The 25,059-nt window shown below is 42.0% G+C and overlaps 1 protein-coding gene across 3 annotated transcripts in view; it reads right to left on the reverse strand.

The window, feature by feature from the left end:
* LOC109627897 (regulator of G-protein signaling 6-like) overlaps positions 1 to 25,059 on the reverse strand; it is a 46,295-nt gene that overhangs the window by 6,583 nt on the left and 14,653 nt on the right. For all 3 annotated transcript variants that reach the window (XM_069535313.1, XM_069535312.1, XM_069535311.1), the window contains exons 3-12: positions 9,103 to 9,202; positions 8,234 to 8,284; positions 8,026 to 8,132; positions 5,685 to 5,736; positions 5,127 to 5,191; positions 3,269 to 3,345; positions 2,434 to 2,515; positions 2,003 to 2,077; positions 367 to 468; positions 50 to 222 (exon numbers count right to left, since the gene is read on the reverse strand). In XM_069535313.1, the coding sequence (XP_069391414.1) occupies positions 50 to 222; positions 367 to 468; positions 2,003 to 2,077; positions 2,434 to 2,515; positions 3,269 to 3,345; positions 5,127 to 5,191; positions 5,685 to 5,736; positions 8,026 to 8,132; positions 8,234 to 8,284; positions 9,103 to 9,202 (884 nt within the window). The remainder of the gene's footprint in view (positions 1 to 49; positions 223 to 366; positions 469 to 2,002; positions 2,078 to 2,433; positions 2,516 to 3,268; positions 3,346 to 5,126; positions 5,192 to 5,684; positions 5,737 to 8,025; positions 8,133 to 8,233; positions 8,285 to 9,102; positions 9,203 to 25,059) is intronic.

A 25,059-nucleotide genomic window follows, 5' to 3' on the forward strand; every position in this document is an offset into this window, starting at 1 on the left:
CCAGCATTATCAGCTCTCTGCCCTCATCCCAACACCACCACATCCTTACCTCGCCTCCAAGTCCCAGAAGCACGTGTCGTCACTGATCCAGGGGTTGGACGGCTCCGTGGCAGACACAAAGGGGTCGTAGTCCATGAACTGCTCCGTGTAGCTCATCAGACTGTCGGCCACTTTGGAAACCTTCATACAGTGTCGGTCCAGCTGCATGTTCAGGAAGGTGATCTGATGGAGAGCAGATGAGAGACTAATGAGAAGGATAAATAATCTAGCAGCTCATCGGTCTGCATCCCTGACTGCCATCATGATGGATGTGTGAGGCGGTGTCGCTGGTGGTGACCTAAGGAGAAGAGCGTCATCCAGAGTTACCTCTTTTTGGACGTCCTCTTTGGTGGGCTTCCTGGTCGGCTGGGAGCTGCTGTGGACGGGACTGGGCTGACTCTGGCCGTCATCTGGGACCCCATACACCGACTGGAGAGAGCGACGGCAGAGACATGCTTTGTTTTGATATGATTTTCATTTGCTACAACTCTATGCTGGTAATTTTCTGGTCTTGATGATAATTCAAAGCACTTTACAGTTCAGTTTATTCACATATTTACAGTGCATCTATGTTAATCAATAGCAAACTGGCATGGGCAATTTGGAGTTCAGTATCTACACAGAATGGGGGAGACTGGGATCGAACAGCACACCTTCTGGTTACTTGACAGGTTACTTAGCTCTACTGACTAACTCCCCCAATCACAGAAAATTGAGAAATGAGTCAGGGAATTTTGGGTTCAAGAGGAGATTCAATTTTTAGATTTTACAATAGAACTAATTTCATTGTTTTCACATACATGCAGGTGTGGAGGTGTGGGAGGGAGGTCGAGTCATCCACTAACCAAAAGGTCAGTGGTTTGAATCCCAGCTCCTCAAGTCTGCAAGTGAAAGTATCCTTAAGCAAGACTGATCCTCAAAATGCCCCTTATGGCTGTGCAATGAGTGAGTAAATGGAAGTTTTGACTGATAGAAAACTTATTGAGTAAAGAAACAGCTGCATGAATATTGAAGAGGTCAATGTGAGCTGTAACTTATGTAAAGTGTTTTGAATGGTAGTAACAATGAGACTAGAGAAGTATAAATGCAGTCTATACCATTTACACACACACACACACACACACACACACTCATTGACATACTACTATTCCCCAGTCCCTTACCCTAACTGTAACAATCACAACTACGTTCCTGACCCCATCACCTACTCTAACCCTGACCTACACCTCATTAAAGCCTGAATCCAGCCTAGGTCCTCACTTTGTGGAGTGGACCTCATAAATATACAGAAAACACTAACGCAAAATTATATTCTTTTATATGTTTTGAAAAATTTGAACTTATAAAATAAACTCTTTTTTTATTTTTTATAAAAATATTTGTAAATTACTTTTGTGAATGAATCTAAGAGTAAGGTAAAACAGTGAAGTAAAATTCACTGAAGTCTATTATTTTACGTTGAGCATCAAAAATATGTTAATAATACTACTGCTAATAATATAATAATTTATTCAAATAATGATACACACAGGACAGAAATGTATTGAATGCAAATTGCTTCTCTGGGATAATAAAGGTAATCAATTAATCCACATATATCCATTCATCCATCCGACCATCCTCCCAATCACAATATTCAATAAGTATATTTTATAGAAAATACATTTCAGTTTTAAATATAGTTCTGTCAATTTAAATTAAAATATTTAGAAGGAATATATAGCAAAGAGATTTAACATCCCTTTTATATAATTTCTTCTTCAGTTTGATTTCTTGAAGCTCTAGCAACTCTAAACCTGAAACAGGTTTTTGGTAAAAAAAATCAAAACTTTTTGCAAATATGACCTCAGCAGTTCTACAATCCTGGCCGCAGCTCTGTGTGGGACGATGGTGGGAAGAGCACACAGATAAAAGACAATAATATCGAGGTTGGAAAGCCACGCTCGCGGTTTCCTCTGCTCACCTTTTTCACCCTGTGTGGGTTCTTCTCTCTTCGACACTTGCGGATGTCCATCTCCGTGGTGTTGACGCAGCCGGGCTGTGGGAGGCAGCAGGAGACAGCTGAGTGTTTCTAGGTCAGATAACAGGGTTTCTCCAGCAGTGCATTGTCTGCGCCTGTCCTCCTCAAACAATACGACACTGTTCCTCCATTCAGCCATGCCACGCTCTTTAAAGGCTTGTATGCAAAGTGACTGGCACCAAATCTGATTCTGCCACCAGCGACAACAACAGGCCTCCCTGCTGGACAGTGTGATGAGCTGAATCTGCTGTTTTTCAGGCTTTAAGTGCTAAAATTGTCAACCTACATATCAAACCCTTTTTTGTTTCCTTTTTTTGTTGCAGCATCTGACCTTTTTTTCCTCTTCTCTTTTTTTTGTGACCCAACAAACTCACCACAGGCCGATGGACATCCCAGAATGCCCTCTCCTGGCTGTCCAGGATCTTCCTCTCGGCCTTGTCCTTCTTCCTGTCGATCCTGCAAAAACAGAGGACACAGGCCACATGATCACACCTCTGAAATATCAGGTCAAACATCACAAACTTAAAAAATCTGAATTTATGCACACACACTCTCTGACAGACACACAGACACAGACACACACTAAAACCACTGACAGGCCAGACTTGGGGGCGAAAAGCTGATGAGTGTGGGTCTTAACCTGTCTGCTCACTTCACCCGCCTTGCCTTGTGTTGCCTCTGGTCAGGCATCTCTTACACAACTGACATTTACCAACCAAACCTTTCTAGGTGGTGTATACTACCCCTGAAGGAGTATTGCCCCCCCCCCCCCACGCATATAAAACAGCAGCCACTTGTCAATGTAATTTCTCTGAATGTTTTCTATAGACAGGAGAGGAACCTTCTTACATCACACTGTGACAGAGCTGTGCTTACACATGGCAGCCACCAGATGGAGGTATTACATGACACAGGAGTTAGGGAGAAACGTGTGTGTCTAATTCCATAATGTAATACTGTATTTAATGCTTGTATACCCCTCCAGTCACAACAGAGCATATAAAGAACGAGTCTAATGCCTGTGAGGCTGAGGGTTATTTCCTCTTCCTTGGGGAAAAAACATGAGCGTCATGCAGATGGTCAAAGGTTGTTGTTTCATATATTTGAATGTATAAACCTCCCCCCCCGTAACTTTGTCACATTAGTGTGACTCTGACGTCAACGCATGGCGTGTTGTGATTCACTTGTACAGTACACAACGTGACTCACTTTACTTGAGCCTCAGCTTGCATGAAGATGAATTCCCACTTCCTGGCAAAGGCCCTCTGCAGTCGGGCAAGGTTCTCCTGGAGGAACCAATCAGGGCAGAGAGACAGGTTATTTTAATTCAAGACCTTTAGATGATTTTTTGTTAGCCATTCCCTGTGAGGCTGTGTTGTGTCACACTATTGAATTAATCACTGTAATAGCATTTTGAAACCACATTTAAATTCACTAGATGCAGATTTTTGATGGGATCCACACCAAATTGCACACACTCGTAAATATCAATGTTTTTTTGATCCTTGAATTATTGTTTGAGAAATTAAAGCAAATGTTGAAAAACCCCTATATACCTTGCAATTTTGAAAGAAATGCAAAACAATTCCTGGCTCAGCTCTGTGATCTGGATCCACACCAAAATGTAATAAGTTATACCCTGACCCACACCACATCCTTCCACCAAGTTTCGTCATAATCGTTTGGTAACCAGTAACTTTCTGGAGCCTTGGCACTTGTCTTGGCTCTTCTACATGTGGACTGAAGCTTCATATTTAGCACATACAATATAAATGATCCTCCCTTATAATTCTGCAAGAGAATCAAACTGATTTCCTAAATTGCTTATCAATTCCTTTTAAAATATTATAAAATGGGCTCTATGATTTATGAAAAATTAAAAAAAAAAATTGGATATTCTTAGCATAACTTAAACTCTACAGATTTAAATTTCACTACCCATCCATGATCTGTACCACTTATTTTTTTAAAGGTCATGGAGAGAACTGGAGCCAATCCCAGCTATCATTGGGTGAGAGGCGGGGGACATCATGAACAGGTCGTTAGCATATCAAATCTATAAAATTAAACCAAACACAATCTTCATGTCTTTGGACTGTTGGGGGAAGCAGAGTCCCTGAAGAATACCATCCATCCCAAACACAGGGAGAGCATGCAAACTCCACACAGAAAGACCCCTGGTGGTGTCAAACCAGGATTTGAAACAAGAACCTTCTCGCTGTGAGGTGAAGCCCTAATTCTCAGTAATATTCCCCAAAAAGTTATATCAGTGAGTAAGAAATACAACATTTGTTTGATTCCAGCATTGTATTTTTAAATCATCTCTGATCTGAGACCACAGGGGATGATTCTCAACAAAGCTTCATCACAAACTCATGAGTTCACAGAGTGTACTCAGCACTGCGTGATGAATTTTGCTTTGCATAAAAAAACTCACACATCAAAGCTGCAAAATAAAATGTGTTTACACTCAGTAACAAACCTAAACGAGCATCTGTCGAAGATACAACACATGACCTCATTACGAACCGTGGAAAAAATACTGAGGACCAACTAACAGGCTTGGAACAGTAAGAGCAATGAGGCCTGGAGGCATAAAGTGACCTGAATACTGGAGAAAGGAAGTGTACTGGACAATAGTTGCAGAGTAATTTAGAATATTACAGTGCAGTGGATTTCTATTGTGTAACAAGCGATCAGCTCTGCAGCAACACCTCCCCTGAGACTGTATCGATCTGCTGATGCAAAGCAGGCTCACAGATACCTTTGTTTACATTTTGGAGCCAGTAAATGACCGTGTGTCATTCTGCCAAATGGTGCTCCTGAGAGAAAGAAGAGCGACCTTCATCAAGTCTGAGTAAAAGTCTGTAATGTGATAAAGGCTTTTTGCTCGGAGGAATGGATTTTGGCATTTCAAGGCCCCAGAGGACTGGGTATCAGCTCTTTTGTTCCTCAGGAAACAGGAAATTCATTGGGTCATCATATTATGGTGTGTTCACAATGGCAGCTTAGAACTGATTAGCTTACTGGCAATAAGCATAAACCAAAACATAGTGACTGTACTTACAGCCTCGTAGTCGGCCAGCTCGAGCCTGGCTTTATTCTGCATGGTGCGCTTGCACAGGTAAATGGCTGGAGGGAGGAGAGAGAGAAAGAGAGAGGGTGAGACATGAAGGGGACAATAGCGGTGGAGAGATCGATCATCTGCTTTGCACAAAACAAAAATAAGTGTCTCAGACGGCTGGTGCTCTTTATTTACTGAGGTCTCAGCTGTGTGAACCAACACTAATGACTGTTACACCGGAGCAGGCAGGCGTCGTGTCGTCTACTGAAATAACAAGCCTCATGTAAATGTCATGCAGACGTGGCCATATCTGTGACCGTATCTGTTCAGTTTGGCTAATCTCATCCCATAGGACCCTCCTCAGGGGGGAGCAGATACAATACATTATAGTGAACGGCCCCCGTGGATCAATACTCAGGGAGTGTCAACAGCGGACCTACTGTGTGAGCTGTGTCTCAGCTCCGGAGGAAGACTGACAGCTGAAGGCATTAGCGGGATCTCACTGGTTGGGAAATGCAGACCAAAAAAAAAAAAAACCTGACAGACAAAAGTGTGACTCACCATAGTCTGTGTTCTCAGGCTCCCAACAGTTTGACGGCCAGAAGTATGGAGACTGATGAAAGCAGAAGGGGAGGACACAAACAGATTTGGTTGATTTGCTTGTATAATCAGAAATACTTCTGTGTCTTTACATACAAGTAAAACAATAATATTCTCCAGTATGGTTCTCCCTCCACCCTCACTCCTTCTGCACTTGTCTTCCACAGTCTAAAGACGACTCTTTGTTTGATAATGATTCTTGATGTCCATGTGCTGCACGTAACTATCTGGGGAGCAATGGTAGCTATATTCTCTCTATCCATATTTAATTGTCTATTGCAACTGATATCACACATTCAAAGTTCATTCCCGAGAACCATTAATAATGGATCACTCACATCTATCATGCATTCTTAATAACAGGGCCAGATTTAGAACTTGATGGAACCCAACCACATATATCATACCAACTATTACTCATAATGATAATTAGCCTATACGAACAAAAAGGCTGATGGTGACGGATGTGCTTGTTTAATGAACAGAAAGGTTAATATGCTCCAATTTAGCACCGTGCGTCTCAGAGAGGACGAGGTTCATCTGTTCTGCTCAAATCTGAGACATTTGTGACAAACAGCAGAAGACAGTTGTCATTAAATCTAGGTCCTCTACCAGTTTTCTGTCTATTTTTAGAGGAGCAAACAAAAACTCTGCTGTCACTCTGTCTCCCAGCACAGCGAATGGAGAGTAGCCAAATACGTTTCAAATGCTCCGTGGACTCGTTTTTTAGAGCTTCTGATGACGCGGGCTTGTTGCATCACTACAACATCAGAGGGAATATTTTTAGCCATCGCTGAATGAGCAAGTGTGACACACGCTGCCCTCCCTGCACAGGCACAACAATGGCTTTTAATCTCAAGCAATCGAGGTGAACACAAATACGTTCAGAGGTAGATGGAGGAGGAGAAGCAGGGGCAGCCTGGCGACAGGAAAAAGTGCAGAGCCAGCGCGCAGCCAGCTCAGCGCTTCCCATAGAGGAGCTCTGCCTACTGTAGCTGGCTGGATTAAGATGCTAATGGATCAGTCACAGCAATGAGTCATCACAGAGCCCATAGCCATCAGTAGGAACCTGTCAAAGTTCATGCTGGATCAGATGGAGTGAAGAAGAAATGAAAAAACACCCCTCTGGCGAGCTGCCGGTCCACAGGCCTTTCAGTGCGGCCCACCTCCTGCTGCGACGCTCCGTCCAGCAGAGATGTACAATATCGACCTTGGTGGGATGAGTAATAGGCTTAGTGGGGATTGTTCTCATTACCATCGTGCAACCAACATATCCCTCTGATAAACTGCCATCATCTCTCTATTCTATATTCAAAGACCTCAAGTTCAAGTTTACTTCCTCATCCAAAAGTATACGTCTGAGCCAAATGTTGTTTTTCACAGACAAAGTGCAGAAATAGTGCAACAAATCATGCAACATAGAAACATACAACATAAAGACAACAACAAGACTATGATGGTGAGTGTTGCACACGCTGGTGGTGGAGGTTCTGTGTGCACACCCAAATGTAAACACAGTCAAAATTAGCCCGGACTGGAAGAATCACTAATAAATACTGAAAAATATTAAAAAGAGCAAAAAGAGAAAAAACAGTGTCAATGTATATCCCCATATTATTACTGTACATAGCATTTTAATATATAACATATATATAGTACAATTGTCACTTTACCAATAAAACTGTAAAATAAAGAGTACATCGATAAAATATATAGTAGATATATATTTATATATTGTTGATATAGTAGTAAAATAGTGAAAGTAAAATAGTAGCTTGCCATTATTAGTCAAGATGAGGAATAAATAATTTTAAATTTAAAAACATTAGTCCATTTCCCTTCAAACTGTAATCATTATGAACATAATAGAAGTTGCATGGGGATTACAGTTTAAGTTGAAACAATAAGTAAAAGTTAGTTTGACAAGATAAAGCAAATTCAAACAGCAATCTTGAGTACGTACAACAGTATTCATAATAGCAATATAGAATTCAGTATAGTAATGTAACAAGAGAATACTATAATGGTTTAGCTGTTTTGTAATACTATAATAATAATAATAATAATAATAATAACACTATATGGTCTATACTATGTTTCATTATTAGAAGGCCTAACAAATGTCGCCAAATATACAGAGTATAAATAAAGATCAGTAATAGCTGGAAGATGTCTTCACACAGATTATGGGAGTAATAATAAATAACAGGAGGCACAGTGGCAATAAGAGCTCGTTTAAATGAAAGTGCAGATATTTCCACTGAAACTTATGAAGGACTCTACGGGGCTGAGGTTTATTTACCTGAAAGCGATAAAGGGTTCCATCGTCCTTAAGTGTCAGGACGTGGTCTGAGATGGGGAAGATGTAACCATGTGCAGCCACCAGACTCCCGAGGTGGATGGCTTCAGCTGTTGACATGAGAGGTGGCACACAGACTTAAAATTGTCTGTCACTTCATCTGAGAAGCTACTGTGCCCACATGCAATGACAGATTTCTCAGCAGCCATACCTGGATCCTCAACGGAGAGGTTTTTCATCAGCCACTGAACGATGTCCGCCCCTGTTGTTCAGAGAAGGACATTGGTTAGATTTGACAACACACTCGCTCATCTGCAACAGACTCAACCAAAAGATACGATCCCCAAACACAAGACAAGCTTTGGACAGGAAGTGTTTGTGCTTGGTCTCTGCTCAAAAGCTGAGGGGTCAGAGCTGTCAGAGCTGAGTAGGAGTCAACATAATGTTAACAGGTCTGCAGTTCCCACTCTCTCTGACACTGTCTTTGCTCCTGGACAGCACAATGTTTGGCCACGGCCTTTCATGGCGCTTAACAGAGGCTGCAGAGAGAGAGTGAGGCAGTTGGGCCTGGAGGAGCCGTGTAAAGGAGTGACTCAGAAACAGCCTCTGGGAGAGCAGGAGCAACTCCCTTATCCAACACTGGTGACTCATTTCATGCACAAGCACACACATGCACACAGACACACACACAGAGGAGTACAGTGTGTGCATGCAGATGGGTAAAGAGAGATAAAAAAAGGCAGAGGAAAGTAGCAATTCTGCAGCATGACAAGGGCAGCGTCACGCCACAGGCAGTTTCCCCCCAGTGGCCGAGGTCTCCTCTGCAAAGGCATCATCTGCTTCCAACTGTGGTAGCATCGAACTAAACGAGCCCAAAAGGTCATGTTAGCTTTACAGTTTCTGACTCGTCCGGTCTCGCCAAAGCACACTCGCTGGGAAAGACAACAACGCTCTCACATGTGCACACACAATTATCAGCACAACAGGGGGATGAACGATTATTACGGAGGATAAAGATAACAATCACACACAGACATATACAGTAAACACATACACACACATGCACACACAGATACTAACCTGATACCACACTGGGGATCTTAGAGAGGAAGCTTTTGACGGTCCGGATGGCTACACCTCCTGCTTTCTCATCTTGTATTCGTGTCACAATGTCTTCAATCTATAGTGAGGACAGAGGGAGGTCATCTTTAAAGTTCAATCCAGTCAATCAAGTGTTACGTGTTTCATTTTAATATATTTCATTCAAATAATTCATTACTGTTGTTTTAGAAAAACAACACCAGAAATGCTTATTTTTTCAATATGTAAATGTATCCCTATACTTTTCGGAAATTAAATGAGAAATATTCTGCTCATATTCAGGTTCTTAATTTTAATCTGGGTTACAATTGAAAATGTTCTTATGTTCAGAGTCTCATCACTTTCCTCAGACTGTCTTCTGCAGTTCCTCTTTTCAGAATTTGTCTGAAACACTTTTAGCTCCTGTCTCTTTAAGGCCCCCCTCCCGATAAAGCCCAGTCAGCTCTGATTGGCCAGCTGGTCCACTCTGGTGCGATTGGTCGACGGTTTCCACTTATGGAGGCAAAGTTTTCCTCCTCTGTTGTTTTATGTGTTTGGGAGCGTGTTGCACAGAATACCAACACAGTGTTTCAGGAGCTCCAGGACCGGTTAATTTAAGTTTGTACATCCTCAAAATATCTTTATAAGACTCTAGAGGAAAGAAAAACTGAAAAAGCATCACATGCATCCTTTAAATTCCACAGTTTTCTGCAGCTTTAAAGGTTTGAAAACAAATGTAGTTTATTTACTGAAATACGATCACATTGTGTATGTTCATGATAACTCTGCTGCATTGTGGGGGATTTCTTGTATCGAGGACTTTGGTCAGAGGCTCCGGCCAAATGTGAAAGGCTGTCACTGCTCTTCCTGAGAGGCTGAGATAAAAAAAATCCCACCTCGGACGCTGCCAGAGCCCCAAACACATCACACATCAGCCGCATGAAACACCCTGTCACTCAAGGACATGGACACGCGTGTTTGAACACACACATGGACACACAGAAAAATCGTATATAGACTTGTAAAGAGTGGAACATAAAAATGTACTCAGGTCAAATATTGATGTGAGCAACCAGTGGTCTGATGCCTGGAAGAGACTCACTAGAAATCAATGGACATCAAAAAGACCCTGCTTCTGCACACCTAGCTGTATTATCAGCAGACAACCATATGCACTACAGTGGCTGCTAAGGTCTGGCTATTAAATTCTTTATGGCTCCCTAAGCATCTGTCTAGAAGTACACTCAGATGTTCGCACACACACACACACACACACACACACACACACACACACACACACACACACACACACACACACACACACACACACACACACACACACACACACACTCATGTGCCCACACACACATCCTACTACAGTATACCAAAGCTGATTAAGTGAATTTCGAGGGTTCATCTCCAGGGCTTGGCAGAACACACTGATTTTAAAGGAGCTTCTTCTGTTTCCTCTCAGCTGAAGCATGTTCCCTCAGTCTCCCACCACAGTTACAGTCTACGTCACGTCACGATCGCAGGCACACAGCATCACGCTGCGCTCCAGTTCGTGCCGTTGCAGCACACTTCTGGACCCTCTCTCCCTCTCCTCTCTTTCCTCCACTGTTCATTTGTCATTTAATGCAGCAGATCTGTGAGTGAACTCTTTCCACTGTGGAAGGAAGACAGACTCTGAAACCCTGAATTAAGATGTGGAAGATTATGTTAATGTGTTTATAGTTTTTTTTTAAATCATAATCCTAATCTGTTATTCATGTGTCATCCAAAAACATGGGCATCAAGTTACATTCGGCTACTACTTTACTTTTATAGCTCTTAGATGAGAGGCTTATTTATTTTCAAGTTTTTCTTACTGTCAACAAAGCCAAAATTAGAATGACGCTCCATAGGAAGCATATCTCTGTCAACACGAATTCAATCAAACTGCACTAAACTGCATATGCTCATACGTTCAGTTCTCTAAATATTCCCATTTTATCATCTAGATCCATGAATTATTCTCTTGGAAATCAGTGAAAATGTCAAAAGAAAGAGCATCAATGTTAAAGAAAAAGAGAGAGACACATGTCTGGATCTGCCTCTTTGCCTGGTTCTACCACAAAATGTAATGGTTTCTTTTTCTTGAAAGATTTCCTATTCTTCTTTTACATAAACACCACACCCTCTCTGTGGTACTGAGCCCAAATGAGAAAATGTATATCTTTAAACACAGATCACGATACTTTTATTACTTTTATAAGATTTATATTCCTAAAATAGCTGCACACTGTAGTTTTTCGGGGTAAAAATGCTGTATTGTTGGAGACTATTTTCAGCCAAGGATTAAGACATCATGGGTGTGTAGCGAGTATTAATGGCAGCTGGGTGGTGTATGTGGTGTCAACATGAAAAATAATGGTTATCACCCTGTGAAGTGTTTTTACACCACAATGGAGCTGTGTGGCACAAAGTAATATGTCAGGTATTTTATCATTACATTAATTTATTGTTATAATTTAATGGGATGTTAAGTAATGTCACAAGTCATAATCTTCACCTAATCGTGTTACTTTTGATTTAATAAGCTCAGGAGCACTATATATAGACTCAGTATAATGATAGATGACATAAGGTGAAGCCAGAGTCTTTCTATATCCTCGAGGTGGTTGGCCCCATTATAGGATAAAAGAAAATCTTGCCTCCTCCATGTGGGCAGATGGGACATGGATCAAACAAATAATAGTATAATGGTGTCTGTCACTCTCAGAAGTTCTTACCACACTGCTGTTTGTTCAAGTGCTCATGTGTCCACTAAGTTTGGTTTTAAAAACAGGCTAAAATGCCATAATTGACATCTGAGACGGAATCAAGCTAAAGCTAACCAAACCTTAAACCTAACCCCAAGATCTATCAATGTATGTAACGGCAGGTTCTCGATTACCATGGCTCCATCCTACTATCGCTAGTACTCAGACTCCAATTGATATCAATGGTGCTCGATATTGGCATTAGTATCCAAGCTATTTTAGTTTTAACAGTTAATCACACTGACCCTACTGACGACAAACATCAGTCGAATCCGGCGTCAAGTCTTTAAAAGCCAATCTTACAACAATGTCTTGAGGTATGTGTGTTTGTGAGTCTTTCTCAGCAGTTCTCTCGGTACCTCTCTCTGTGGGTTTTTACCTGTAAACTAATGTAATAGTCATCCTCAGTCGTCCTTTGTTCCTGCTGGATTGTGTAGCTTTAAAGTCACAGTCACAAACAAAGCTACACACTCTTTTGGAGAAGTGGATAGAAAGAGAACAACAAGCAGAGTGTGCATCGAACTACAGCACATTTACTCAGCCAGCCACCATTACAATCAAATGCAATCATTCTACCTGGGAAAAGCATTAAGTGGATGATTCACACAAGCGGCCCATAAATCCACAACAAAGCAGCCAGATATATATGGATTTAATAACACACATAATGCAGAGCAGGGAGGAGACAGAGAGCAGTGCGTGGCAAGACAATTACCAATCTCGCACCATAAGCTTGAGAGAGTGTCTTGGCATGAATTATTGAACTTGCACCAGCTATGGAGAATTACTGCTTCAAGTCTGTTGATAAACCTCTCACAGGAGGGCAGGAGAGAGAGAGGGACAGAGAGGGACAGAGAGGGAGAGAGAGAGAGAGAGAGAGAGAGAGACTGTGTTGTGATCAGAGCCTTTGTATTTCAGGCCTGAGTTCGCCTACATGTGAGCACGAGCAGTTTTACACTAGAACAATCAGGTGCACGAGAGATTAGCAGTGAAACATCACAATCTCTCCTTTGAAGATAAACCTCTTCGTGCACAACAATGGGGACAAGGCTTTGAAATCAGTTGCTTTCAATGCAACTGTGACGGACTCCTCAAATCCTCTGAGACACAACAACATGGAGAGGATTAAGACCTTTTGTTTCTGCTCTCATGTAAAAACGGACCTTCAACCGGTTACATAGCGGCACAGAGAGAAGAAGGAGTCATTATCTGCCTATAGGATGACAGCAGACAAGAAGTACTTGGAGCAACTGTATCTCCTGAGTGTACAAGCTAATGGTGTTTGCAGCTCGGTGTGAAGGGGTTTTGAGAGGAGAACGTCGCTGCTGGCCGTGATAACAACACTTTGCCCCTCGCTGCACCCAGCTCTATAAATGATTATCAGAAGAACACTTGTGTGTCTTGCCACTGTGTGTTTGCATTTGCAGCACACGTGTGTTCAAATTTGTGGCACAGCACAACTGTGTATTTGTCTGTGTGTCATCTGTCCGTCTTATCTTTTATAGCTCAGAGGGCAGCAGCAGCCACTCTGTATACAACACATGTAGGACGGGAAGGGAGGATGCAGCCTGGGGGGATGTGGATGTACAAGCAACGAGAGGCCAGTACCACTGAACATTTATACTCGACATTAATGTCAGGATTGTTCGCTCTTAATGTCTCAAGATGTCCACACTTCCTGTTACATGGTTTTGTAATTGGACTTAATGGAATGAAATAACATCATCTAAATGGGAGCATCAGTGACAAAAATAACCATAGACTAAATGTGACATGTTGGTCGGCAGCTCTGTACGGAAACATCCACCTCTCCTCCTAATTGAAACTTTGTGCATGTGTTCTCTTTTCTTTTTTTTTTGCTCCAAAAATGGCCAGAGATGAAGCTATTAAAAACTGGCCCAATCTTCAGAAATGAGACCGCTGCTTCTAAAAGACGGATCGGGCAGTAATAGCGTCATTAATGATTCAGAAATCATCAGCAGGCGCAGGGCAGACTTGTCATTGTTGAAAGACGTTGGGGTCTGTGAGGGAAGAGACAGATGTCCAGTTGACGGGGGACACCATCATTTTTTATTCACCGAGACCTGCAAATTGTGATCAGACTTTGAAAAGTTTTCAAGTTTGCAAAGTCATTTTATCTGACTACTTTGAAAAACATGTGGTCTGAACATGGCAGGAAAAATAACTTAAAGTTATGCCTGGTGAATTGATTCTGAAAAAGTTTTTTCTTTATTTGTTGAAATCCTCTTCACGTCCTGATTTCCATAAATAAACAAAGACGTCTTGAAAACAAAAAAAGGGCCAATTGCTCGGCGTACCTGTCTGTCAATAATCACCCTGCCTGCCCGTGCTCTCACTGCTCATGACCGGAGTCTTCATTAGGGGAGACATTTACCACTGAGACGATAAAGATGATGGTCAAGCACCACCTTCAGCCCATTCTGCACTCTGATTGGCTGTCGGTGTGGCCAAGCAATCCAGATATTTACCCTGCTATCCGGCCAGAGTCTGTGAATTGCATCTTTGAAGAGTTCACACACTAGGATTGGCAACTGCTGATCTAACACAGATTAAGCTCCAATTTGAACTGTAATCAACTCAGATCGACAGGAAATCCGGCTGAAAAGACAGGTAGTGCAATTATAGTCTTAAGTCAAACTTCAGAGGTTTGGATCTTTTCAACATACAGTTTCAAAAGAAAAAAAATGCAGATTTTCCTCATCAGATTTGTGTTGTATGCTGACAAACAGAATCTCTCTCTGTCCTTCTCTTTGTTGCAGCTCCATCGCTTCATCATCTGAAGTCTCGGCCACATCCGTCTCCAAACTGACCAAGGATGCCTCCTCTGAATTTACACAAACTTTATCAAAACCTAGTGCCAAACAGCATCGTGCCAGAATGTGGCAACAGCATAAAGCAGTTCTTCCTTCAGGGACCGAGAAGCCTCCACCTCTGAGCTGATGATCTGTTGCTGACTGTTCTGATTGGACCCAGGGCTCTGCACTTCAAACTCCAAATCCTAGACTTGATGTGTTTGTATTAGAATATTTTCTGCTTGGAGTATTAACAGATTTGTTTTTCTGTAGCTGCTGTGTTGTCATGCCCTACAGTCCCCTACTTGTTTTGCATTGGCTTCAAAGTGGCCATAAGTCAGTTGCTGTGTCAGCTTAGACCTAAATGAACTGTGTTGCTTTGCCCTACAGCTACAAACTGCTTTATATACTTTAAATTAATTCATCACCTAAAACATGCTGCTCAACTTTCTTTCTGCCTGTATTTTGTTTGGAATGCAAAGTGTTGCCTTAAATGCAATTTCATGTAAACTTCCAGATGCATAAAACTTTTGATGTTTTTTTGTTACTTTGAAAGTGTGTTTAATGTGTCTACAGATATATGTATTTTAAGTGCATTTTATGATGGACAATGTCAAAAAACAACTACATCTATGTTTTATATGTCATTGAATTGTGTACGTATATTATACTTATTGTTTCCTGCTATTTTCCCACCTACAGAAATCCATTCTATTTAGACATCTCTCAACGATGTTATGTGTCCACAAATGCATCAGCATGGTAGAAGTGACTAAATTTACCTTTTAATCCCAATTTATGTTTTTACAATACACATTTTTGCATTTATTGAGACGACCGTTCAAGCTTGAGATGGAGATTAAGAATGAGGAAGACACAGTAAAGGGCCTGGCCAGAACCAAAACCATAGCCAAGATTTTTAACAAATCTGGATCTGAAGTCTGCAGAAAAATAAGCTGAACAAATGTTAGTGGCAGGTCGCCAAACAATAATTATAATTAAACTGCTTTATTCTGTTTATTTTTTACCAGATTTAATCACCAGGTCAGTTAGTTTTGGAGAGGAGGACACCTCTGAGGATTATTTAGCATCTAATAATGTTTAATTTCTCCTCATTCGCTTATAACCAAATTTACTGAAGGACACAAGCTACAATTTTTCTAATACGCCTACTTGTGGTGTTGTAAATGATACTGCAAAATGAGACACAACTGTATATACTGTGTATATTCACTGCATGGAGTCTGTCCTGGCTGGTGACGCATCGTGAAGTAACCTCTCCCAAGTACACAACCCATCGCCCAATACTTTTCTCTCAGTGTCACTTTGACCTCTGTGCCATACTGGGTGCATAATTAAGAGAGTTCCAGCTGGTGTGTGGAGCCCTGGGGAATGAGGTGAGAATAAAGCCTGCTGGCAAGAGAGAGAGAGAGAGAGAGAGAGAGAGAGAGAGGACCCCCTCTTCCTCCCTTCCCTCTCCTCCCCTCTGCCACCTCTCTTAAAATGCCAACTCATGACAAGGGAGGGGTGAGATCTCACAGACCAGAGAGAGAGACACTGACGGCCAAGCAAGGAACAACACTGCGGACTGGAGAAGCCCCCACCGAGCGGCCGAGCACAGTGGTTGGAAACTTATACCACTGTGGAGACGTGTGAATGATATTTCCTCCTCAATCACACACTGACACAAACACATGCAAAAAAAAGCTCTCGGCCATTCTCATTGAATCACCTGCCACGTCTAATATTGCATCTCAGTGAGGGATCAACTGAAAGCTAACGGCTCTGAAAGAGACACATTCGTTGATCCATCTCTTCCCCTAATTGCCATCTCCACAGGAATGCCCTGAAGGAGAAGCTGTTTCTTTTCTGCCATGAAAAACTGTTTTCCCATCAGGCCCTGTAGCTGAAAACCCCCCCGCCTTTTTACACTCCAGCAAAGCCATTTTCCTCATTAGTGGGATTGGATTGGAGATATACTCAAATTGATTCTTTGAATGTGGAGAAGAGGGAAAAAAATCCCATTCAGTCAAATCTGCCCTCTCTCGAGTGGCATCATCTCGACCTGCTGAAGGTTAAGTGTGTGCTCGATAACGTCTTTGTGTTGTTCCGCTGAACGGAGTCTTCAGGTTTTTCTCAAGGATGAGGCAACACATTACGAGCATCAAGAAGCAATCTTGGTTTCATGTGGGTATACATGTAAATAATGCATCATAGACGATCACTACATATTCATCCAGTTCTGCCAATCAACTCCTGTAATTAAGTTAAAGGGTTCCGTGACATTCTTTCCTCATGTCGGGTGTTGCTCTGTGGATTCATGTGTAATTTAATCCAACACCAGCAATTAACAGCCTCTTTAGCTGAAGTGGTCACAGTGCAATATGGACCCAGTCCTGACAAAGAGCCTCAGAGGTACACAACTGTACAGAGAGTCCAATTAGCCACAGCTCGATGAGGGGCTGGACGCTCCTCGGGGGGGAAACATGCTGTTATTCAAAGGTGTCCAGCTGTGATGCTGCTCTTTACTTTGTACCAGGCGCACCCAGTCGTTGGGACAGAGAGAGATGATGAGTGTAACTGTAAAGGGATCGTCAACATGTGTGTCTTAAGAACCTTTTCCAACACCTTATGAGGTAAAACATAATTTCTAAGTTCCTGGTTAACATTAAGGATAAACTGTGTTTAGGTTAAGGTTAGGGGTTAGGCATGAATTGGTCATGGTCAAGATTATGGATAAGCATGATAAGATAAATATATGTCTGACATCCAAGCACAACCCCTGATTCAGTAAGGTTCACATTTAAGTCATTCCTTGTTTACTCCTAGTTCTATAGCTTTGAGCAAAGCCACACATCATTTAATTTATTTTGAAAACTGCACATTGTGAACTTAGAAAGCTTAGAAATAATACATTTTGTTTGTAGGGTTAGCAAATAGTAGTTTAATTTATTTTAAAAAATGTCTACTGACAAGACAGGGGCACTTCAGGGGCCAATCAGAATTGTGGAGCCATTACTGCCCCCCCTGAAACCCACACCTGGATCTCCCCTGGGATATAGTTTTAGTTCAGCTGTCCACAATCAATGGAAGTTAATACTAAGTCGTAATTAGGGGTTTTTAAGTTTTGAATTTTAAGTATGTGTGTGTGCGTGTGTGTGCGTGTGTGTGTGTGTGTGTGTGTGTGTGTGTGTGCGTCTGAGATTATCTCTATCTCCATGGCAACACAGTGGCAAGAGGTGCAGAGCAATTAAAAGTTTGTCAAGTTCCGTTCCGGCTTGTGCAGCGTGCTAGCTTGACTAAATTACAATAACAGCTCAAGCTCTTTGGATGGAAGGGATAATCTTGTTGTCAGACATTTTGACTCTTCTTTGAAAATAATTAACTAAAAGAGGAATCTACAGTAATTAAACAGCTTCCTGGTTGCTTAAAAATCAAAGCTTTGGCACAGGATCGTGTGGGCTAACTGCAAATGCAAAGACTGAGGCTACGACAGGTTACACTCCGGAGAGTATAAGCCAAGAGTCACAGTGACTCATCAGGTCACCTCTCTGTTGATGAGACTCAAGGAGGACAGAAAAAGATCACCTCCCCTCTTGTAAATGTCTGTTGTTAGATACTCCACGTGTTGCTAAGGGCCTGAGTGCAGGGAAACAGGAGTCTGTCTGAACAGATAGTCCACTCTAAAACCAAGTGGCCTATGCAGATACAGGGGGAGAGACACTGTCTGAAATTAGGTTTGCTTTTATAGGCTGGTTTTACTCTGCACTGTGTGTGTGTCTATAACTGTGCTGGTTTCATTACATGTCAAAAATGAACCACGGCGGCATCAACAAACCACAAAAGGTCATTTTGTTCCAGAGGGAGAGAATCGCATTACCTGCAGTTCACTCCTCTGCAAAATTCACCTTAAAAAAACATCCACCAACAGCAATTTACATGCAGGGAGGCTACCTTCACTGCAAACACCTCTCACAGCACCTGCATTTTGAGTGCCTGTGGGACTCTGGAAAGGTTCAGACTCTGATATGGTTCGGTGTTCTCACAGCCACTGGCCTGTGATTAGAGGGAAAAGGAAGGGTATTAACATGTGGAGGCTTTAAAAAAAGGAGGGATGATGGGATGCGACAGGAATTTTAAAGACTGCAGCTGGCCATAAACTGTATTTTAAGATGGACGCCAAAACTGCTCCACAAAAGTGAAGCCAAAGCATCTTGATTGCCCCCTGGTGGCTGGCGTTAGTATAGGTCAAAAGCCCCACCACCTGTGAAGACTCATTTATACTGCTTATACTTAGGAAAGGTGACACGCCCGTTTTAATCCATCCATGCAACCGTTACGTTGGCATGGTTGTTAACCAAAAATATGCTAGAGGGCAACTGCAGATTTAAAAGCTTCTGACGACAACAAACATGGAGCAGGCTGTGATAATGTGCCTCTTTAGAAAGAAGCAAAAGCGTCCGTGTTGTAAATGACGCTGGTCCAATTTACCACCTTGCAAAGTCAAGACTCCTTCCTCATATCCTATGGACCAAACCAAAAAGTCAAAATACATTTTTATCAAAGTTTCTGGTGTTTTTGGTAATTGTTATCACACTGATGTATATCAAGGTTTCATTTCTCTGCTAACTATAGTTTTAGTTACTAATTTGATGCTATGAAGTTGGGGTGAAACGTCATGATTGTCAGCTGAGATTGACTCCTGATCGATCAAGCACGAGTATTGGTGGAACATCGCTACCCCGGTTCCATCACCTGATCGTTACTGTGAAGACTTGGCATGATTCTGGATAGTGTGAAAAAGTGGTCTGTGCCCTGGACAGAAAACATTTGCTGCTGTGTGCCTGATTGTCAGATTTAAACTTCTCTCCAGACAGGGTTTTTAAACTTTTGAATTCTTTGCCCAGCCACCACTGTCCCTTAGTCTCACTAACAAGGGCAATCTAAGTCTCACCTCTAAGTCACACGGTGTTCACTGTGATACAAGGCCGAGGGTAAGCTGCTAAAATGTGAAAGTGGAAATCAACAATGGTGTGAGTGTCAGGTGAGAGGCAGTGGATAACACTGTCTATTTTGAGGACCCTCACTGTTGAAAGCCCCCGTGGGGGCCTCAGACTGGGCACAATCTCTCCCTGCTGCTGCCAATGTAAGAGCTTGTATGGAGGCTGCTCTTAATCACCACCTCTGTCTGTGAGAGAGAGAGGAGATCCTGAATTACGTTCAGTCTTTTCCACTTTCGTGATCAATGTGTCCTCATCTTGGCTTCCTATGTGGGACACTGCACCAACTAATCATGTTATAATATCTACAAGAGATTGGTTTGAAGTTGTAAAACCTCAGGACCATCTGTCCTGATGTTGGCATCGTCCCCTGACACACCACTCCTGCCGGTCCCATTCCTTGAGGCCTGGTGGTAATTAGGTTAGAGAGATAGAACAAGAGAGGAAGAGAGAGGAAAGAGGAAGCATCTTCAAGTCCAGGTTTGCCTCGGCCCTCAATGGGCCCACAAGTCTGTTCTTGATGTCTGAGACACAGGAGACAAACTCTAATCACAAGAGAGGAAAAGTCATGAAGTCATGATAGAAAATATTGAAAGGAAAGTATTCTATCTCTTCTAACTTCAGAAATCTCAGTCTGTCTGTATGTGGCTCGCATATCTAACTGGTCATCTTATCGGCTTCACACAGGAAGTGCAGTGCAGAGATTGGTACAATTTGGAGGTGCAATACATTTAATATTAATACAAATTAAACAAGTAGCATCTTGCAGTCAGTGGGGTGAGCAATGAGTCTGCAGACTAAGTTGAACGTGTCTTCTTTTACATCCTCAGATAAATTACAACAGTACAACAGCCAAAACTGGCCCATCAGCTGTACTAGTACTTTTAATTTCACCATATCGGACTGACAAATACAGTGACAGGGAACATTAGCTCAGGCCAAGAATATAGAACATTCCAAAAAGACAGAGGTTCAGAACTGCACTAGTTTACACCATTCATAGAACGTCATTTTCACTCACTCCCGAATCAACGTCTTTGCATCTGAGGCATTGATACGTGATATTTATTAGGCCTGATACGCAGCCACAGAGGACACTGAAGCAGCATCTGAGATGGTTATTTAAATGACAAAATGTGTTCTCTAGTAATAATAAAATACAAGTGGTGGGCAGATCCAGCCTCTCCCATCTGTGCTCAGCTCTATCCATTACAACACACACAGATGGTTCTTTAGCCTGTCATTAGTAAACTGTTGAATGGCTTAACGTGTGTGTGTGTGTGTGTGTGTGTGTGTGTGTGTGAGTGTTTGTGTGTGTGTTTCTGAATGTGTGCGCTCACATGTCTATCTATAGTTATGAGGGCCAATACCATCATTGTGAGGACATCTTGACATCGTGAGGGAATTTTGGCTGGTCGCCACAAATTCAGAGGCGTGTTTGAGGGAATGCATTATGTAAATGAGTGTCCACATAATTATAGAGAGACAAGTGTGTGTGTGTGGAGTCACTTTGCAGTCAAATGATGCATCACATCTTAATCAGCTTAGTCAACTTTTGATTTAAAGTAATGTTTCTTTTTCTTTTTTCCATTTCATGCCGTGATGCTATAACACCATCTGCTCCTGACTCCTGGGATGCTGTGTGTTTCAGTCCTCTGCACATCTCACACCTCAGCTCAGAGTTATACTGCTCCTAAGCTCTGTTCCTCCCGTGCTCACATGTAATCAGTGAGTAAGAGAGGACCCTGACCTTTCAAGATGCAAGGATTTCCTATCATGGCCACTATAAGGGGAGATTTTTATAGCTCCACTCTGCATCATTAGGCTCCATCCCTTCCCCCCTTTTCCTGTCAAACACACACAGCTGTTACCCCAGCTCCTACAAACCTATTACCTGTGCTGGTTCTCCCCTCAAGTGTGTGAATGCTGGCGGGCTTTTAGGGGAAAGGAGTGTGACAATGTGAGAAAGAGAGAGAGTGTGTGTGGTCCAGGCATTACTCATTATATAGGGACCTACATCTCATGCAGTTATGTAAATCATTACATTTGAAGTGTGACATGTTTAAAGGTTAAGTTAGGGTTAAGTTTAGGTTAAGGTTAGGTTTAGGCTTGGGTTTAGGTTAGAGTTACTCTTAACTATGGTTAAGGTCAGAATAATCTAAGTTAACATAAAGTCCTCGTCATTGAGTCACACTTGTTTGTGTGTGTGTGTGTGTGTGTGTGTGTGTGTGTGTGCGCGCCTCTGGACCCTCTCATTGTAACTCACAAAAGCTGAACCTGTTGTCAGACAGCAAGCGGCACACTTGCCGGGCAGTTCTGCGTGTGTGATGCCGAGCTCCGGGACATTTTTCTCCGAGCATCATTTCAAGTCTGGCGAGGTGCTATGAAAACAACTCTGTTCTCGCTGGGTGACAGATTTCCAATGCTGGCAATAAAGCCTTGTTACTTCCAACTCACTGGTACAGGTAATGTAATTCGGGCGGTGGGGCTGACATGTGGAGGGAAAATCTCATCTTGCAGCGCCGCAGGGCAGCAGGCAGCTCCACACACCTGTAATGTGCTTTGCTGAGCTCGGGGCTACAGGAGGAATGATTCCTCTCCATGATAGAGACCAGCAGAGGAGAAGTAAGTAGTGCTGGCCTTTGTCAGGCTGTCTTCAGCTTCCTCATACAACTTTTCATCAAAACCCTCTATTCATTTTTTTTAATGAAACTGACTGAAGTGACAGAGGGAAGCTCCTGATTTAATTACAGGCAAGAAGACTGTTTTTAATAAGATCCATGAATTATTCTCTGGAAAATAAGTGAAAATGTCAAAGCAAAACAAAAATAAGCCCTATCTCACAATGTTACAGAAAGTGATGTAACTGTAACCGCACCAAAATTAAATGGATTCTACATGGACAATTACCCCAACTTTAATCAAAATCCATTCGGTAGTTTTTTGCTTAGTCCTGTTGACAAACAGCTGTGAAAACAACCCCCTTGGCAGAGGTAATAATTGTATTTGTTTTTTCATGATATACTGTGTGTTAGTAATTTTAATAATTATGTGATTCAGGCAATAGACCTGATTGAATAATGGAATAACTCATTCAGACAAGCTATGAACCACTTAAAAAAACTCAATCCTATGACCCAACCCAGGATCTCTCTACCCACTTATGGTCTCTTGGACTAAATGCAAGTCAGATATGCAAGTCCTCAGTCAAAATCAGCCCAAGTCCATTCAATCCAATCCAATCCCTCCATCCCTTCATCCCTCCATCCCTCTATTCATCCATCCAGCAGCTGGAGCCAATCCCAGCTGATATTTGCAGGGGACATTCTGGACATGTCAGCAGCTTAGGGCCAACATATAGAGATAAACTAGCATTTACACTCACATTCACACCTAAAGACTTCAAATAACATCATCCTGTCCGCATGTCTTTGGAATGCAGGAGGAAGCCAGAAAACATGCCAGAATCCAACATACATTACCAGAGCTTGTCCACCTGTGTTCAGCGGCTGACAGAACACAGCCAAGGGGGCCAACATTTAGCCTTAATCAACCCAATTCCAATTGCTAGCTAATAACAGGATATGTTTCAGGGGTGTGTTACGTTAATGGCTGATTGACTGAATGATACAATCAATAGATAGAGAAGCTTGAGCACCACAGTAGGGTTGTTTTATGGCATTAAATCCTTACTCACTGCTGATTGATTATATTTGATGTCGACAGACCACCTTCAGTGACAGCTGATGCATTTCTATGCAGTGACCAAGATTCACCCATAAATCTTTTATTCTTTCACCTCAGGGGACCCAAAAATGAACCATCTATTATGTCGAGCAAGAGCCAGGATTTGCAGGCGAACCATCACACCCCGTTGAATTATTGAAAAGGCTTCCATGGTTTGTGATCTAATATCCTCTCAACATATTTCAAAAATGAAGTGGAGTGTCTTTTTCTGTTTTCATCCCGGGCTGTATGGTATCTGTACGTGACAGCTGGCTGTAATTTAGCAAGCGGAAGTGATGGCAATTCGCTGTGCCACACCTGCTTAAAGACATCAGAATTGTCTATGGATAGCCCTTCTCTGACCTGGGCTCAGGATATTGCGATCACAACCAATGAATAAATTATTGCACAGAAAGAAGCAATATCTGGACAAAAGAGACAGAAGGAGAAAATACTGGATTGTGAAAGCCCATGGATAACTCTCACACCACAGCAGTGTGAAGTTTGCAAACTGTCCTCAGAAATCTGATGACGTTGTGTTATTGAGATGAAACTCTTCAAAGCTTTGGCCGCTGAGAACAAAAAAAGCCCTGACCTGTTTTATACAGAGATTTAACATGTGCTAATGGACCTTCTTCGATATTCAAAAGCATTCGCAATTAAAGAATCCTGAATCTGAAGTGCAAAATATTCAAGTTTTTTTCAATTATGTGAAATTAATGTAACTTTTTCTCTGAGGCTGATTGTCATAACTCATGGTTTCACTAACAGCATCATTTAATACATATTGGAGGATTCATTTATCACAGTGAGTCTCCAAAAACTGTCACTGTCATCACTGTCAGTGTGACATATGTGTGACATAAACACAAATAGACAGACACAGTTAGCTTAAAGGATTCCATGGCCTCCTGTAAACTCATGTTGTATTTACACATGCTGGCTTGTTTTTTGAAGTAAAGCACATGGCGTCAACATGGAAATATGATTGAACCAATCAGAAGCAAGAAGAGCCTAGACCAGTAAATGTGAAACAAATTACACTGGTTATGATAAGATGTCTATCCTATGAAAATAGATGATGCATATCCACTTCCTCCTAATGTCCAAAAATTAAGGCCATATCCAGAATTAAAACGTCTCCATCTTGCACTGATGACATAAATTGGAGCCAGAGTCTGCGGACTAGTGATTGGGGATAGAGCCACAAATACATGCTTTTGACCAATTGTGAGTGAGTGTTAGCTGTTGAACATGACGTTTCAACCCATTTCTATGGTATCAAATAACTAATCAAAACCAAACGTCGTCATGTTAATTGTAAAAATAAACATCAGCATGATAAGAATTACCTATAAAACGTAAGAAGCCATCTTTGAGCAGCAGTAAACATTATTGTAAAATGTTTACATCTTCTAAAGTTCAGAAACACACCCCTGTCTTCAAACTGTCCATTGCTGCAGTTCCTCTTTTCAGCCTTTTTCTGAAACGCTTGGTTTTAGCTCCTGTCTCTTTAAGGCCCCCCACGTGATGAGGCCCAGTCTGCTCTGATTGGCCATTGTGATGTCATATGGCATCACTCTGATGCGGAAGCCTTTGGGTTTTTTAACTTGAAAG

Source organism: Paralichthys olivaceus, chromosome 12, assembly GCF_024713975.1.
Source record: "Paralichthys olivaceus isolate ysfri-2021 chromosome 12, ASM2471397v2, whole genome shotgun sequence".
NCBI lineage: Eukaryota > Metazoa > Chordata > Actinopteri > Pleuronectiformes > Paralichthyidae > Paralichthys > Paralichthys olivaceus.